This window comes from Bos taurus, chromosome 11, assembly GCF_002263795.3.
Source record: "Bos taurus isolate L1 Dominette 01449 registration number 42190680 breed Hereford chromosome 11, ARS-UCD2.0, whole genome shotgun sequence".
Lineage (NCBI taxonomy): Eukaryota > Metazoa > Chordata > Mammalia > Artiodactyla > Bovidae > Bos > Bos taurus.
The window spans coordinates 12,038,959-12,055,521 of record NC_037338.1 but is presented as its reverse complement, the minus strand read 5'-3'; the positions used below and the strand labels follow the sequence as shown (position 1 = coordinate 12,055,521).

At 38.6% G+C, this 16,563-nt stretch overlaps 1 protein-coding gene across 5 annotated transcripts in view; it reads right to left on the bottom strand.

Moving 5' to 3' along the window:
• The window catches only part of EXOC6B (exocyst complex component 6B), a 721,824-nt gene that overhangs the window by 292,078 nt on the left and 413,183 nt on the right, over positions 1-16,563 (bottom strand). For all 5 annotated transcript variants that reach the window (XM_005212511.5, XM_024999183.2, XM_059891507.1 and 2 more), the window contains exon 16: positions 11,035-11,146. In XM_005212511.5, the coding sequence (XP_005212568.1) occupies positions 11,035-11,146 (112 nt within the window). The remainder of the gene's footprint in view (positions 1-11,034; positions 11,147-16,563) is intronic.

Here is a 16,563-nt window from a genome sequence, read left to right as displayed (position 1 = left end):
ATACCAGAAAAAAAAAAAAAACAACCCAAACAAAAGGTAGGAAACAGACCTAAACAGACATTTTTCCAAAGAAGACATACAGAAGGCTAACAAACACATGAAAAGATGCTCAACCTCGCTCATAATTACAGAAATGCAAATCAAAAATACAACGAGTCATCACCTCACACCAGTCAGAATGGCCATCATCAAAAAGTCTACAAACAATAAATGCTGGAAAGGGTGTGCAGAAAAGGGAACACTCTTGTACTGTTGGTGGGAATGTAAACTGATCAGCCACTATGGAAGACGGTATGGAGATTCCTTAAAAAACTAGGAATAAGAAAACCATATGACCCCGCAATCCCACTACTGAGCAGATATCCCAGGAAAACCATAATTGAAAATGACACATGTATCCCAATGTTCACTATTTATATTTATATATAAATATATATAAATTTATATTTAATATATATATATATTTATATTTAAAGCTGCATTGCTATTCCAATGCAGCACTATTTACAATATCCAGGACATGGAAGCAACCTCTTTGTCCATCGACAGATGAACGGATAAAGAAGTTCTGCTATATATATATATAATGAAATATTACTCAGCCATAAAAAGGAATGCATTTGAGTCATTTCTAATGAGGTGGATGGACCTATAACCAATTATACAGAGTGAATTGAGTCAGAAAGAGAAAGATAAATACTGTATTCTAACAAACATATACAGAATCTAGAAAAATGGTACTGAAGAATTTATTTACAGGGCAACAATGGAGAAACAGACATAGTAAATAGACTTATGGACACGGGGAGAGGGGGGAAGATGGTAAGATGTATGGAAAGAGGACCATGGAAATAAACATTACCATATGTAAAATAGATAGCCAACGGGAATTTGCTGTATGGCTCAGGAAACTCAAACAGGGGCTCTGTATCAACATAGAGGGGTGGAATGGGGACGGAGATGGGAGGGAGTTTCAAAAGGGAGGGAATATATTTATACCTATGGCAGATTCATGTTGAGGTTTGACAGAAAACAGCAAAATTCTCTAAAGCAGTTATTCTTCAGTAAAAAATAAATTAATTTTTTAAAAATTAAAAAAAAAAAAAAAAGAATACTGGAGTGGGTTACCCTGCCCTTCTCCAGGAGATCTTCCCAATCTAGGTATTGAACCCACATCTCCTGCATTGCAGGTAGTTATTCAACCACTGACCTACCTGGGAAGCCCTTTACTATGGTGCATTTGCCATAACTAAGGAAACAACGTCAGTACATTACCATTAACTGAAGTGAAATGAAGTGAAAGTCACTCAGTTGTGTCTGATGCTTTGCAACCCCATGGACTATACAGTCTCAGGAATTCTCCAGGCCAGAATATTGGAGTGGGTAGCCTTTCCCTTTTCCAGGGGATCTTCCCAACCCCGGGATTGAAAAGGAAAGATATAAACATCTGAATACAGAGTTCCAAAGAATAGCAAGAAGAGATAAGAAAGCCTTCTTCAGTGATCAATGCAAAGAAATAGAGGAAAACAACAGAATGGGAAAGACTAGGGATCTCTTCAAGAAAATCAGAGAGATGCTATACATCACTCATTATCAGAGAAATGCAAATCAAAACCACTATGAGGTACCATTTCACGCCAGTCAGAATGGCTGCGATCCAAAAGTCTACAAATAATAAATGCTGGAGAGGATGAGAAAAGGGAACCCTCTTACACTGCTGGTGGGAATGCAAACTAGTACAGCCACTATGGAGAACAGTGTGGAGATTCCTTAAAAAACTGGAAATAGAACTGCCTTATGATCCAGCAATCCCACTGCTGGGCATACACACTGAGGAAACCAGAACTGAAAGAGACACATGTACCCCAATGTTCATCGCAGCACTGTTTATAATAGCCAGGACATGGAAGCAACCTAGATGTCCATCAGCAGATGAATGGATAAGAAAGCTATGGTACATATACACAATAGAGTATTACTCAGCCATTAAAAAGAATACATTTAAATCAGTCCTAATGAGATGGATGAAACTGGAGCCTATTATACAGAGTGAAGTAAGCCAGAAAGAAAAACACCAATACAGTATACTAACGCATATATATGGAATTTAGGAAGATGGTAACAATAACCCTGTATGTGAGACAGCAAAAGAGACACTGATGTATAGAACAGTCTTTTGGACTCTGTGGGAGAGGGAGAGGGTGAGATGATTTGGGAGAATGGCACTGAAATATGTATAATATCATATATGAAACAAGTCGCCAGTCCAGGTTCGACGCACGATACTGGATGCTTGGGGCTGGTGCACTGGGACGACCCAGAGGGATGGTATGGGGAGGGAGGAGGGAGGAGGGTTCAGGATGGGGAACACGTGTATGCCTGTGGCAGATTCATTTCAATATATGGCAAAACCAATACAATATTGTAAAGTTTAAAAATAAAATAAAATTTAAAAAAAAATAAATAAAAAAAAAAAGGAAAGAAAATCAGAGATACCAAAGGAACATTTCATGCAAAGATGGGCTCGATAAAGGACAGAAATGGTAAGGACCTAACAGAAGCAGAAGATATTAAGAAAAGGTGGCAAGAATACACAGAAGAACTGTACAAAAAAGATCTTCACGACCCAGATAATCACGATGGTGTGATCACTGACCTAGAGCCAGACATCCTGGAATGTGAAGTCAAGTGGGCCTTAGAAAGCATCACTACAAACAAAGCTGAGCTACAAGGGAAGCCCAAGAATACTAGAGTGGGTAGCCTATTCCTTCTCCAGCAAATCTTCCCAACACAGGAATCAAATTGGGGTCTCCTGAATTGGAGGCAGATTCTTTACCAACTGAGCTATGACAGAAGCCAATAACTGAACAACACACCTTCTTTAGGTCTAATTAGTTTTCATCTGATGTTCTTTACTGTTTTCAGGAGCCCATCTAAGATACCACATTACATTTATTTATCTTGTCTCCTTAGCCTCCTCACACTTCCCTTGTTTTTGTTGATCATGAAGTTTTGAGGAGTACTGGTTGGGTATTTTGTAGAATATCCTTCAATTTGGTTTTGTTTAATGTTTTTCTCATGGATAGACTAACATCATGGGTTTGGAAGGAAGACCAGAGAGGTAAAATACCTTATCACATCATATTGAAGGTACATGCCATCAACACTGCTTATAACTGATGATGTTAAAATATTTTGTTGTTGTTCAGTCACTCAGTCATGTCAACTCTTTGTGACCCCATGAATGCAGCACACCAGGCTTCCCTTGAGTTTCCTCTCATCTCCAGCGTTTTATCTCCCAGAGTTTCCTCAAACTCATGTCCACTGAATTGGTGATAATCTTGATTACCTGACTTAAATAGTGTGTCAGATTTGCTCACTGTAAAGCAGCATTTCCCTCCTTCAACACTCCGCTTTTAGGAAGTAAGTCACTAAGAACAACCTACCCAAGGGGTATGAAGCAAAGCTCCAGCCCTGGAGGGGTAATATCCATATAGTTTATTTGAAATTCTTCTGTGAAGAACTCCTTCTCTTTTAAATCTACTTCATGAAGAGTTTCCTAACATCATTCTATTAATAATGCTCCTATCAAGGTCACCATCTTACACCAAGTTGCTACATCCAATGGTAAATCTTAATCCTCAATTACCTGAAGTATCACAAATTATTATCATAATTGACCACTCCTTCCTTTTTGATATACTTTCTTCATTGACTTCCAGGACACTACACTCTTGAGTTTTGTGGGGTTTTTGTTTGTTTTTGTTGTTACCTTTTTACTTCCCTAGTAGCTCTTTCCCATCCTCCATTCCAGATTCCTCTTTTCTCCTGATTTCTTAATACTAAAAAGTCCAAGGGTTCAATTCTTTATCTTCTTCTCCATTTTTATAAATTGTTGTGCACCTACTCAGTCACATCCCAATCTTTGTGACTCCATGGACTGCAGCACACCAGGCTTCTCTGTTCTTCACCATCTACTGGAGCTTGCTCAAACTCATATCCATTGAGTCGGTAATGCCACCCAACCATCTCGTCCTCTATTGTCCCCTTCTCCTCCTGCCTTCAATCTTCCTTTCCATGGTCTTTCACCCTGCTGCTGTGTGCTCTTTCAGGGTTTATCCAATGAGTCAGCTCTTCTCAACAGGTGGCCAAAGTATTCGAGCTTCAGCATCAGTTCTTCCAATGAATATTCAGGATCAATTTCCTTTAGGATTAACTGCTTTGATCTCCTTGCAGTCCAAGGGACTCTCAAGAGTTTTCTCCAACATCATGGTTCAAAAGCATCAATTTTTCGGCACTCAGCTTTCTTCACAACCCAACTCCCATATCCAGACAGACTGGAAAAACCATAGCTTTAACTAGATGGACCTTTGTTGGCAAAGTAATGTCTCTGCTTTTCAATACGCTGTCTAGGTTGGTCATAACTTTCCTTCCAAGGAGTAAGCGTCTTTTCATTTCATTGCTAGAGTCACCATCTGCAGTGATTTCGGGGCCCAAGAAAATAAAATCTGTCACTGTTTCCACTGTTTCCCCATTCATTTTCCATGAAGTGATGGGACCAGATGCCATTATCTTTGTTTTGTGAATGTTGAGTTTTGAATGTTAAGTTTTTCACTCTCCTCTTGCACTTTCATCAAGAGACTCTTTAGTTCCTCTTTGCTTTCTGCTGAAAGGGTAGTGTCATCTGCGTATCTGAGGTTATTGATATTTCTCTCGGAAATCTTGATTCCAGCTTGTGCTTCACCCAGCCCAGCATTTCACATGATGTACTCTGCATATAAGTTAAATAAGCAGGGTAACAATATACAGTCCTGATGTTTTCCCTTCCCAATTTAGAACCAGCCATTGTTCTATGTCCAGTTCTAACTGTTACTTCTTGACCTGCATACAGGTTTCACAGGAGGCAGGTAAGGTGGTCTGATATTCCCATCTCTTGAAGAATCTCCCACAGTTTGTTGTGATTCACACAGTCAAAGGCTTCAGTGTAGTCAATAAAGCAGAAGTAGATTTTTTTCTAGAATTGTCTTATTTTTTCTATGATCCAATGGAGAGTGGCAATTTGATCTCTGGTTCCTCTGCCTTTTTCTAAATCCAGTTTGAACTTCTGGGAGTCTTCGTTCACATACTGTTGAAGCCTAGCTTGAAGATTTTTGAGTATTACTTTGCTAGTATGTGAAATGAGTACAATTTTGTGGTAATTTGAATTCTTTCCCACTGCCCTTCTTTGAAAACTGACCTTTTCCAGTCCTGTGGCCGCTGCTGCGTTTTCCAAACTTGCTGACACACTGAATGCAGCACTTTAACATCATCATCTTTTTGGACTTGAAGTAGCTTAGCTGGAATTCCATCACCTCCACTAGCTTTGTTTGTAGTGATGCTTCCTAAGGCCCACTTGACTTCACACTCTAAGATATCTGGCTCTAGGTGAGTGATCACACCATCATGGTTATCTGGGTCATTAAGACCTGTTTTGTATAGTTCTTCTGTGTATTCTTGCCACTTCTTAATATCTTCTGCTTCTGTTAGGTCCATACTGTTTCTGTCATTTATTGTGCCCATCTTTGCATGTGGGAGACCTGGGTTCGATCCTTGGGTTGGGATGTTCCCCTGGAGAAGGGAAAGGCCTCCCACTCCAGTATTGTTGCCTGGAGAATTCCATGAACTCTATAGTCCATGGGGTTGCAAAGAGTTGGACATGACTGAGCAACTTTCACTTTCACTTTCTTTCCCTTTGCATGATATGTTCCCTTGGTATCTCTAATTTTCTGCAAGAGATCTGTAGTCTCTCCCATTCTATTGTTTTCCTCTATTTCTCTGCATCTTTACAAATAAAGTAATATTATGCAGTCAGGTGGTTATAAACATAATTTTTATGGTCCCAACTTTTTATCTCTAGGTCAAATCACTTTCTCAAACTAAATTCATATATATATCTGTTAACTCAGTATCTCAAACTATGTTTAATAACACTACAAATATAATATATCCAGTACCAAATTCCCAATCTTCCTTTACCCCAAATTTAGCTCTACTTCAAATTTTTCCTATCAAAGCACATGTTATATGCAGCATTCTAGTTGCTCACTTGAAAATATTGAAAAGTATCAATTTCTCATTTTCTTGCTTTCTTTACATCTAACCATCAGGAAACCATACTGAGTATACAGTCCAAATAGGACCACTTGTCATCACCTCTATCCCCAAGCTTCCATCAAATCTTGCAGGATTACTGTAATAGCCTCCTAACTGGTCTCCCTGTTTTTACCATACATTTAATTCTCAATACCATAGTCAATGTGATCCTTTCTGGATATGCCAGATCATGCCACTATCAAAATCCTGCCATGGCATCCCTTTTCATACAAAACAACAGCCAAACACTTTTTAATGGCCTAGCATGAATCCCAGGTACCTCTTTGATTTAATCTCCTCTTTCTCTTCCCCTAGATCACTCCAGTCCAGCTACTTTAGCTTCCTTATTATTCCCTAAACTTGCCAATAACTTAACTACTTTCAGACCTTTGCTCTAGTTCTAACTTCTGCCAAGAATACTCTTTCTTCTTCAATGATAAATTATTGTCAATATGCTGCTCTTTTTGGTAAGACCAACCTTGAACCTCCAGCAGACTCCTGATTTCCTTAACCCAGGTTCTTTCTCTTCATCTATAGAACTCAAGACCTTTCATCATACTAGATGATTTACTTATTTATTTTATTTACTCTTTATTATCTCTTTTCTGCCACTAGAATATAAGCAAAAATCTCTTTTGTTGTTGTTCTTATTGTTCTTTACTTATTTATTCTTAAGACTTAGATCAGTGCCTGTCACAGAGTAGGAGTTAATTTTAAAAATTATTTACCTTAATAGGACATCTTGCTCTAGTCTTCTGACTTTTCTTAACAGAAAAATTCCATTTCTGTACCAGCCCTAACCACCACCCTATCTGCCAGACCTCTTTTTTAATAATAGGCAATATGTATTGAGTATTTGCTATGAAACAGGAACTATGCTAAGCACTTATCTGTTCATTTTATCTTCACAGAAATCTTATGAAATACATGCTACTCTTGTCCCCATTTTTCACATAAACCCAAGTAATCTACCCAGGATCATATTTATTAAAGAAAACCAGAACTGGAACCCATGCAGTCTGCTTTAAAACATACACTCTTCACTGCTGCTCAGCTAACCTTCTCACAGACCTGGAAGAATAATCCCTAGGAAACAGCTGTACGTGCTGACTGAACTGTATGTAGATCATCACTTAGGGTCTGAGAGTTAGGGCATTCAAGTTACATTACAGGCTAGAAATGAAAGGTAATGTTGAGTTGGCTTAACGTGGGAAGTAAAGAAGTCTTGTGAAAGGCATAAAAGCTAGTTTATAGAGAGAAAGAGATAAAAGGATAGAGTATATGGACAGAAAAAAATAAGAGATGAGATGGCATATAATCGCGCATCAAGATAGGCAGGAAGACATTAAGTTATGTGAGCTTTTAAATGCTAAAAGCATTGTCTGTCTGGTAACCAAAAATAGGACTCTTGTGAGTTTTGAGTGCTTACAATACTTCTATCATTTGACTGGATATATTACAAAATCATCTATTGGTTCAGTTCAGTCACTCAGTCGTGTCCGACTCTTTGCGACCCCATGAATCGCAGCACAACAGGCCTCCCTGTCCATCACCAACTCCTGGAGTTCACTCAGACTCACGTCCATCGAGTCAGTGATGCCATCCAGCCATCTTATCCTCTGTCGTCCCCTTCTGCTCCTGCCCCCAATCCCTCCCAGCATCAGAGTCTTTTCCAAGGAGTCAACTCTTCGCATGAGGTGGCCAAAGTACTGGAGTTTCAGCTTCAGCATCATTCCCTCAGAAGGAATCCCAGGGCTGATCTCCTTCAGAATGGACTGGTTGGATCTCCTTGCAGTCCAAGGGACTCTCAAGAGTCTTCTCCAAAGCCACAGTTCAAAAGCATCAATTCTTCGCCACTCAGCTTTCTTCACAGTCCAACTCTCACATCCATACATGACCACTGGAAAAACTATAGCCTTAACTAGATGGATCTTTGTTGGCAAAGTAATGTCTCTGCTTTTCAATATGCTGTCTAGGTTGGTCATAACTTTTCATCCAAGGAGTAAGCGTCTTTTAATTTCATGGTTGCAGTCACCATCTGCAGTGATTTTGGAGCCCCAAAAAATTAAGTCTGAAACTGATTCCACTGTTTCCCCATCTATTTCCCATGAAGTGATGGGACCAGATGCCATGATCTTCGTTTTCTGAATGTTGAGTTTTAAGCCAACTTTTTCACTCTCCTCTTTCACCTTCATCAAAAGGCTTTTTAGTTCCTCTTCGCTTTCTGCCACTGAACGCGCCCGATCTTGACTGATCTCGGAAAATCATCTATAAGCAGAACCATTTCCATATTACCATGGACCTCCTATAAAAATCTCTATCCTTGTTATGATAGAATAATTAAGTCAATATGGGAGAAAATACAATATAGTAAATATTAGTAAGTTTGGGGAAAAAATAACCTGAACTCAAGCCTCATTTCTATCATTTTGCTCGCTTAGGCATTCTCCTTGAACCTTAATTATACCTTCTATAAAAAGGGAGTAATAATATATGCCCAACCTGCTTCAAATGTTATTGTGCTAAATCACCTTATTTAGATAAGGTGATTATATGTGAATAGCCCCTGAAGAATATAAATTGTTACACATACATTGCCTATTATGATGATGATTTCAGATGTAAAAATCACTTCAGTTACCTATAAAGGAAGATATAATGTCCTCCCTTTCATAAAAGGTGAAGTTAGTCAAAGATTTACTTGGTGATGAAAAAAATCACTAGTTGTGTGTACACACAACCATCATAGCCAAAATAAATAAATATGTGTGGATGTTCCTTCATGCATATGCAAAGATTTTGATAACAAAAGTATTTTTTCCTAAAACAATCCAATGACTTAGCAATAACATTTAGCATTCAGTGAAATAATGTCAAGAAATGTGATACAGTCCTTCTTGACAAGCTCCTACTGCTTCTTCCTGTTGTTAGTTGATCTGTACAGTACCCTTGAAAAGAACAATGGAGTCAGAAAAAATGAAGAGCTAAGGAGTTAGGTCTTCTTTTAAGACGCTACAGTAAATCAATGGCATAGTCATAACTAAATCCAGAGTCTTCTGTGGCCAAAGCTCTTTCTACCACACCACATTCCTGCTATGCTACTTGTTTAAAATGGATTTCTTTTTTTTTTTTTTTTTTGGATACATGAAACTAACACAGTAGTATAAATCAACTAAACTTCAATAAAAATTAAATAATTAAATAAAACGGCTTTTAAGATGGCAAGAAGCAGAATTACATCAAGAGCTTTAATGCAGAAGTAGTTCATAAAATCAGAGAAGGCAATGGCACCCCACTCCAGTACTCTTGCCTGGAAAATCCCATGGACGGAGGGGCCTGGTGGGCTGCAGTCCATGGGGTTGCTAAGAGTCGGATACAACTGAGCGACTTCACTTTCACTTTTCACTTTCATGCATTGGAGGAGGAAATGGCAACCCACTCCAGTGTTCTTGCCTGGAGAATCCCAGGGATGGGGGAGCTTGGTGGGCTGCCTCTATGGGGTCGCAAAGAGTCGGACATGACTGAAGCGACTTAGCAGCAGCAGCAGCAGCAGTTCGTAAAATAAATAAATTTCTTGTCTTACTTGGGATTCAGAAAAGGAGAACAGAATAGTCTACAAAATAGAAGGACTGCCAAATTTTCAGTCGAACTTGGTTTTTTGTAGCGTTCCTGATTACAAAAGAAGTTAGCCTATCCTCAGACACATAATGGCAATAACTAACACTTCTAGATCAGGCAACAGAAACAAAGCATTGCAAAGTGAAGGGATTGTCTAATAATGTCAAATGTGACTTTAAACTATAAAAATAAGTTGGTTATAAGTAGAATTCAATCACTGCCAATGTCCCATGTTGTAATACACTATTTATATATTATAATACAGTATTTTAAAATATTAACACAGGGAAAGAAACAATCACTCCAAAATCAGAAGTAACAATAGATGTTCACCTGGCTTCCAGCTATATTTACCTATGGGTCAGTATCGTTAATCACTTTCTGATGTTCATCCTTGGTAACATATACCTAAAAATGTCAATTTTCTAGACCAACTGAATTTGAAACTACACCACCTACATAGGTAAAGCAGATGGCCAACAGCCTTTCCCTTTGCTTGTGAATAAGATTCTTACCATCTCTCATTTTTGGCACTATGATTTCCATAAAGTGGCAGTTTGAGGCTCCTACACAAACCTGGGTTTCTAAGAAAAGGAAATTTCACATCTTTCTAAATTTTAGGACTTAAGACAATGCATCAGATATTCGGTTTGCAAAGATACTGTTCTCAACATATGTACAATATCCCTTCATCCTTTGTGAGATTGTGTAAGCTTCCACAGAAATGTGACAACTGCCTTTCTCTCACATTTCCTCAATCCTAAATTCCCAGTTACATGCTAATTAAGAGTAATTTACTATTCATATTCCTAATGTTTCTCAAAAACAAAATCTGAATCTAACACTAACCAATGACTATGAATGCTAATATCCCTGGCATCAGTGACTTATGTAGGCAAAATGTGATTTCATACTGTATGTTGTACTCAAAGTGCCATTATTTTAAACAGGATCCTGACATTGACTCTATTCTCCAATCAACAATGTTTATAAAATATATAATCAATTGCAAATAATAGAAATTTAACCCAATAACCTCAGAAAGGAAAACCAGTTAAATTAGTGAAGATATGAGAGAGAGAAAAGTGACTTTTCCAAAAAATACTGGATTTCTCCAAGGCAACAAATGAAAAATACAAGGAATTTATTTTGCACTTTCACCATGATCCCATGAAGAACATGACAGACCACACAGAAAATTGTAATTAATTAACACACAAGCCCTAGGGCTTAGGAGATCTATTCACATATTGCCTTGACTGGCTCCAATAATAGCAGAGTTACCTCAGTAAGTCCAATATTCTTCCTTTTAATGACATTCTGCAGAGAGTTGCTGAGAGTCCTAGTTAGCAACAGGTTTGTTGATTTACGAATCATGTCATCAACTTCAGTTGAGCTAAAAAGGAAGTATCAAGAGTCAGTCATAGGTAGGAGAATTATTTTGCAAACAAGGCTCCAGTAGTACTTGAATAATACTAATAATAACTGCAGGAAATATTTATTGTACTTCAAAAATTAGGTTCTAAATACTTTAATGTATAAAAATTCATTCAACCTTCACAATAACCATGAGAAATAATTTTAGTATTGAGCAGATAGCAAAAAAAATAAAAAAAGATTTTAATAAGGCAGTCTAGATCTAAAGCCAACAACACTTAAACACTATGCTACACTACCTCTCATGAAGAATCCTCTAACATGATTCTGTGTCCTGAAACCTTTATTTCTCCCACACATTCAAATTCCTTCACAGTTAATATTCATAATTTTTCAAGCTGATCTCTCTGTAGCCTTCCTGCACAATTAGCTGATAAAGGCTCCTAAAAAAAAGAAAAATATCTCTGCTCCTATGTCATCATATTTCATATTATGTCTTCTCCTTGTTCAGTTGCCCAGTCACGTCCAACTCTTTGTAACCCCATGGATTGCAACACGCCAGGCCTTCCCGACCCTCACTATCTCCCAAAGCTCGCCCAAGTTCATGTCCATTGCATTGGTGATTCCACCCAGCCACCTCATCCTCTGACACCCTATCTTCCTTCTGCCCTGAATCTTTCCCAGCATCAGGGACTTTTCCAATGAGTTGGCTGTTAGCATCAGATGACCAAAATACTGGAGATTCAGCATCAGTCCTTCCAAGAATTCAGGGTTGATTTCCCTTAAGATTGACCAGCTTGATCTCCTTGCTGTCCAAGGGACTTTCAGGAGTCTTCTCCAGCACCACAGTTCGAAGGCATCAATTCTGTGGTGCTCTGCCTTTCTTACAGTTCAGCTCTCATAGCTGTATGAGACCGCTGGGAAGCCCACAGCTGTGATTCTACAGACTTTTGTTGGTACTGCAATGTCTGTTTTTCACATGTTGTCTAGATTTGTCATTGCTTTCCTGCCAAGAAACAATCATCTGATTTCATGGCTGCAGTCACCATCCACAGTGATTTTAGAGCCCAAGAAGAGGAATTCTGTCACTGTTTCCACATTTTCCCCTTCTATTTGCCATGAAGTATAGGGCTGGATGCCATGATCTTAGTTTTATAATACTTAGTTTTAAGCAGGCTCTTTCACTCTTCTCCTTCACCTTCACCAAGAGGTTCCTCTTCGCTTTCTGCCATTAGAGTGGCATCATCTGCATATCTGAGGTTGTTGATGTTTCTCCTGTCTACCTTGATTTCAGTCTGCAACTCATCCAGCCCAGCATTTCTCATGATGTGCTCAGTGTATAGGTTAAGCAAAGAGGGAGACAGCAGACAGCCCTGTCGTGTTCCTTTCTCAATCTTGAACCGATCAGTTGCTCCATATAGGGTTCTAACTGTTGCTTCTTGACCTGCAAACAGGTTTCTCAGGAGATAGGTAGGATGGTCTGGTATTCCCATCTCTTTAAGAGCTTCCAACAGTTTTTTATGATTCACACAGTCAAAGGCTTTAGCGTAGTCGATAAAAAAGAGGTAGATGTTTTTCTGGAATTCCCTAACCTGCTCTATGACCCAGAGACTGTTGGCAATTTGATCTCTGGTTCCTCTTCCTTTTCTAAATCCAGAGTGGACATCTGGAAGTTCTTGGTTCACATAATGCTGAACCTAACATGCAAGATTTTAAGCATGACCTCATGAGAGATGAGTGCAACTGTCTGATGGTTAGCACATTCTTTAATACTACCCTTCCTGGGAAATGGGATGAGGACTGACCTTTTCCAGTCCTGTGGCCACTGCTGGGTCTTCTAGATTTGCTGGCATATTGAATGCAACACTTTGAAGGCATCATCCTTTAGGGTTTTGAATAGTTCTACTGGAATTCTGTCACATCCACTAGCTTTATTAACAGCAGTTGACTCTGCACTCCAGAATGTCTGGCTCTGGGTGACTGAGCACACCATTGTAGGAATCCAGTACATTAAAATCTTTTCTGTATAGTTCTGTGGATTCTTTCCATCGCTTCTTGATCTCTTCAGCATCTACTAGGTCTCTACCATTTCTCACCTTTATTATTGATTTATAAGATTTTATTACTTTCAGGTAGACAACAAAATGAATCAAAATTTTTAAAGATTATATTCCACTTAAAGTTATAAAACATTGGCCATATTCCCTGTGCTGTACAACTTATCCTTGCAGGTTATTAGTCCAATCACAGTAGTATGTACTTCTTAATTCCCTACATCTATCTTGGCACTCTCTTTTCCCCTGGCTTCGAAAATAAACCAATAATGTAATTCTACCTAAATGTTTTATAATCCTTACTATTACAAAAGTGATCAATAATGATACTTTTTATTCAGTAAAGGAAACTAAACATAAAGAAAATAACTCCAAAGCTATCTTTACAAGCAAAGTTTTAAAAATAAATCTTACAATCAACAAACAAAATTCCAGAACTATGTATCTTTCACAAGCCCCTAAAAGTGTCACCCAAGATGTCTCTCTATAAAAGATACCCTTTTGAGACAAATATTTCTTCAAAATAAAGTCAGTATTGCAATAATACTAGACATCCTGGAATGTGAAGTCAAGTGGGCCTTAGAAAGCATCACTATGAACAAAGCTAGTGGAGGTGATGGAATTCCAGTTGAGCTATTCCAAATCCTGAAAGATGATGCTGTGAAAGTGCTGCACTCAATATGCCAGCAAATGTGGAAAACTCAACAGTGGCCACAGGACTGGAAAAGGTCAGTATTCATTCCAATCCCAAAGAAAGGCAATGCCAAAGAATGCTCAAACTACCGCACAATTGCACTCATCTCACACGCTAGTAAAGTAATGCTCAAAATTCTCCAAGCCAGGCTTCAGCAATATGTGAACCGTGAACTTCCTGATGTTCAAGCTGGTTTTAGAAAAGGCAGAGGAACCAGAGATCAAATTGCCAACATCCTCTGGATCATGGAAAAAGCAAGAGAGTTCCAGAAAAACATTACTGCTTTATTGACTATGCCAAAGCCTTTGACTGTGTGGATCACAATAAAGTGTAGAAAATTCTGAAAGAGATGGGAATACCAGACCACCTGATCTGCCTCTTGAGAAATTTGTATGCAGGTCAGGAAGCAACAGTTAGAACTGGACATGGAACAACAGACTGGTTCCAAATAGGAAAAGGAGTACATCAAGGCTGTATATTGTCACCCTGTTTATTTAACTTCTATGCAGAGTACATCATGAGAAACGCTGGGCTGGAAGAAACACAAACTGGAATCAAGATTGCCAGGAGAAATATGAATAACCTCAGATATGCAGATGACACCACCCTTATGGCAGAAAGTGAAGAGGAACTCAAAAGCCTCTTGATGAAAGTGAAAGTGGAGAGTGAAAAAGTGGGCTTAAAGCTCAACATTCAGAAAACAAAGATCATGGCATCCGGTCCCATCACTTCACGGGAAATAGATGGGGAAACAGTGGAAACAGTGTCAAGACTTTATTTTTCTGGGCTCCAAAATCACTACAGATGGTGACTGCAGCCATGAAATTAAAAGACACTTACTCCTTGGATGGAAAGTTATGACCAACCTAGATAGCATATTCAAAAGCAGAGACATTACTTTGCCAACAAAGGTTCATCTAGTTAAGGTTATGGTTTTTCCAGTGGTCATGTATGGATGTGAGAGTTGGACTGTGAAGAAGGCTGAGCGCCGAAGAATTGATGCTTTTGAACTGTGGTGTTGGAGAAGACTCTTGAGAGTCTCTTGGACTGCAAGGAGATCCAACCAGTCCATTCTGAAGGAGATCAGCCCTGGGATTTCTTTGGAAGGAATGATGCTAAAGTTGAAACTCCAGTACTTTGGCCACCTCATGCGAAGAGTTGACTCCTTGGAAAAGACTCGGGCAGGAGGAGAAGGGGACGACAGAGGATGAGATGGCTGGATGGCATCACTGACTCAATGGACGTGAGTCTGGGTGAACTCCGGGAGCTGGTGATGGACAGAGAGGCCTGGTGTGCTGCGATTCATGGGGTTGCAAAGATCGGACACGACTGAGGGACTGATCTGATCTGAAAGACTTGTACGCAGTTCTTTTTCAGTAATTTATTGCTTGTGAGCAAAGGTCACAAATTTTATCTTATTGATTTCTCTTTCTACAGAATATCAGAGCCTTAGTATATAGTTCAATTAAAAATCTTAAATTACTAAATATGTACACAAATTAGATTATTATGCAGAAGAGAAAATTATTTGAAATAAAGAAGACTGCAAGGAATCCAGGTAGGAAATTCAGTTAGGGGAAAAAAAGATACCTCAAAATATTCTTACAGGATATATTTACTGAATGATAAACTCTGGCCTATTGCCACCCTTTCCAAAAATGTTATTGAATTTAAAACTTCATTACAAAAATGTGTTAATGGAGTATTGAAATTACAATGGTGAAGAGATATTGAAGTTACACTTGTGTTGATGGAATACTGTATTTACAATAGCAAAGAAATATTCATGGTTCCTGCCTTCATATGTCAGACTCACAGTTATATCATATCAATTACAGTATGTGTAATGAATAAGTACAGGTTGCTATACAAGTGATGAACACAGGGGCCCAAAATAATCTGGTGACTCTGATAGTAATCACCCACCTAGCATTCTACTTACATTACATATTTCTATTATGCTTTAAGAAGATCTGGTAGAAATTCTATTCTTAGATACGATGTCAAAGATCAAGAAACGCTGTCATTACCTTCAAAAGCAGAAGAAAGCTAGGTCTAAGCTAAAAGTTGTATTTTCCTTTAATATTAATGAAGTATAATATACACAAAGATGCATAACTGAATTAAACTGCACACTGAGATAAAGCTCTTGAAAGATGAGCAAAAAGCAGCCATCACCTTCATATCTAAGGCCAGTTGTCTAATCTGGATACACAGAGATGAGAGAGTGAAACAGTCATATGCTGAGAGACGTTGGTGGAATGAAAAAAAAAAAAAAGCAACAACAACAAGAACAAACCATGCAATCCTTTAATAGTGTGGGCTGCTATTTTGGACTGTAATCTTGGAAGAGCCTCTAAGCAAAAATAAACATACTAACCCAAAATTCTTCCCTAAAACAATTCGGTTCCATAAGAAATGGTGGGTGGGGGTGGGGTGGGGGTGGGGATGGGGAGTGCTAGAAATCAGAGAGAAATGTTGCACATTTTGCAAAGGGTTTAGAGTCCAAGGTTCTACGCAATTCAATCCAAAGGAGAGTAAAAACCAATCAAAGCTGAAACCCAGCCCAACTCAAATCCTGTTAAAATCAGAGATAAGCCCCTGGATAGAAGCTTTGGAATTTCAGAGTCTTAAGGACAAAGAGACTCTACAACAGAATTTTTAGAACTGAAATCATAAGTAATTTGA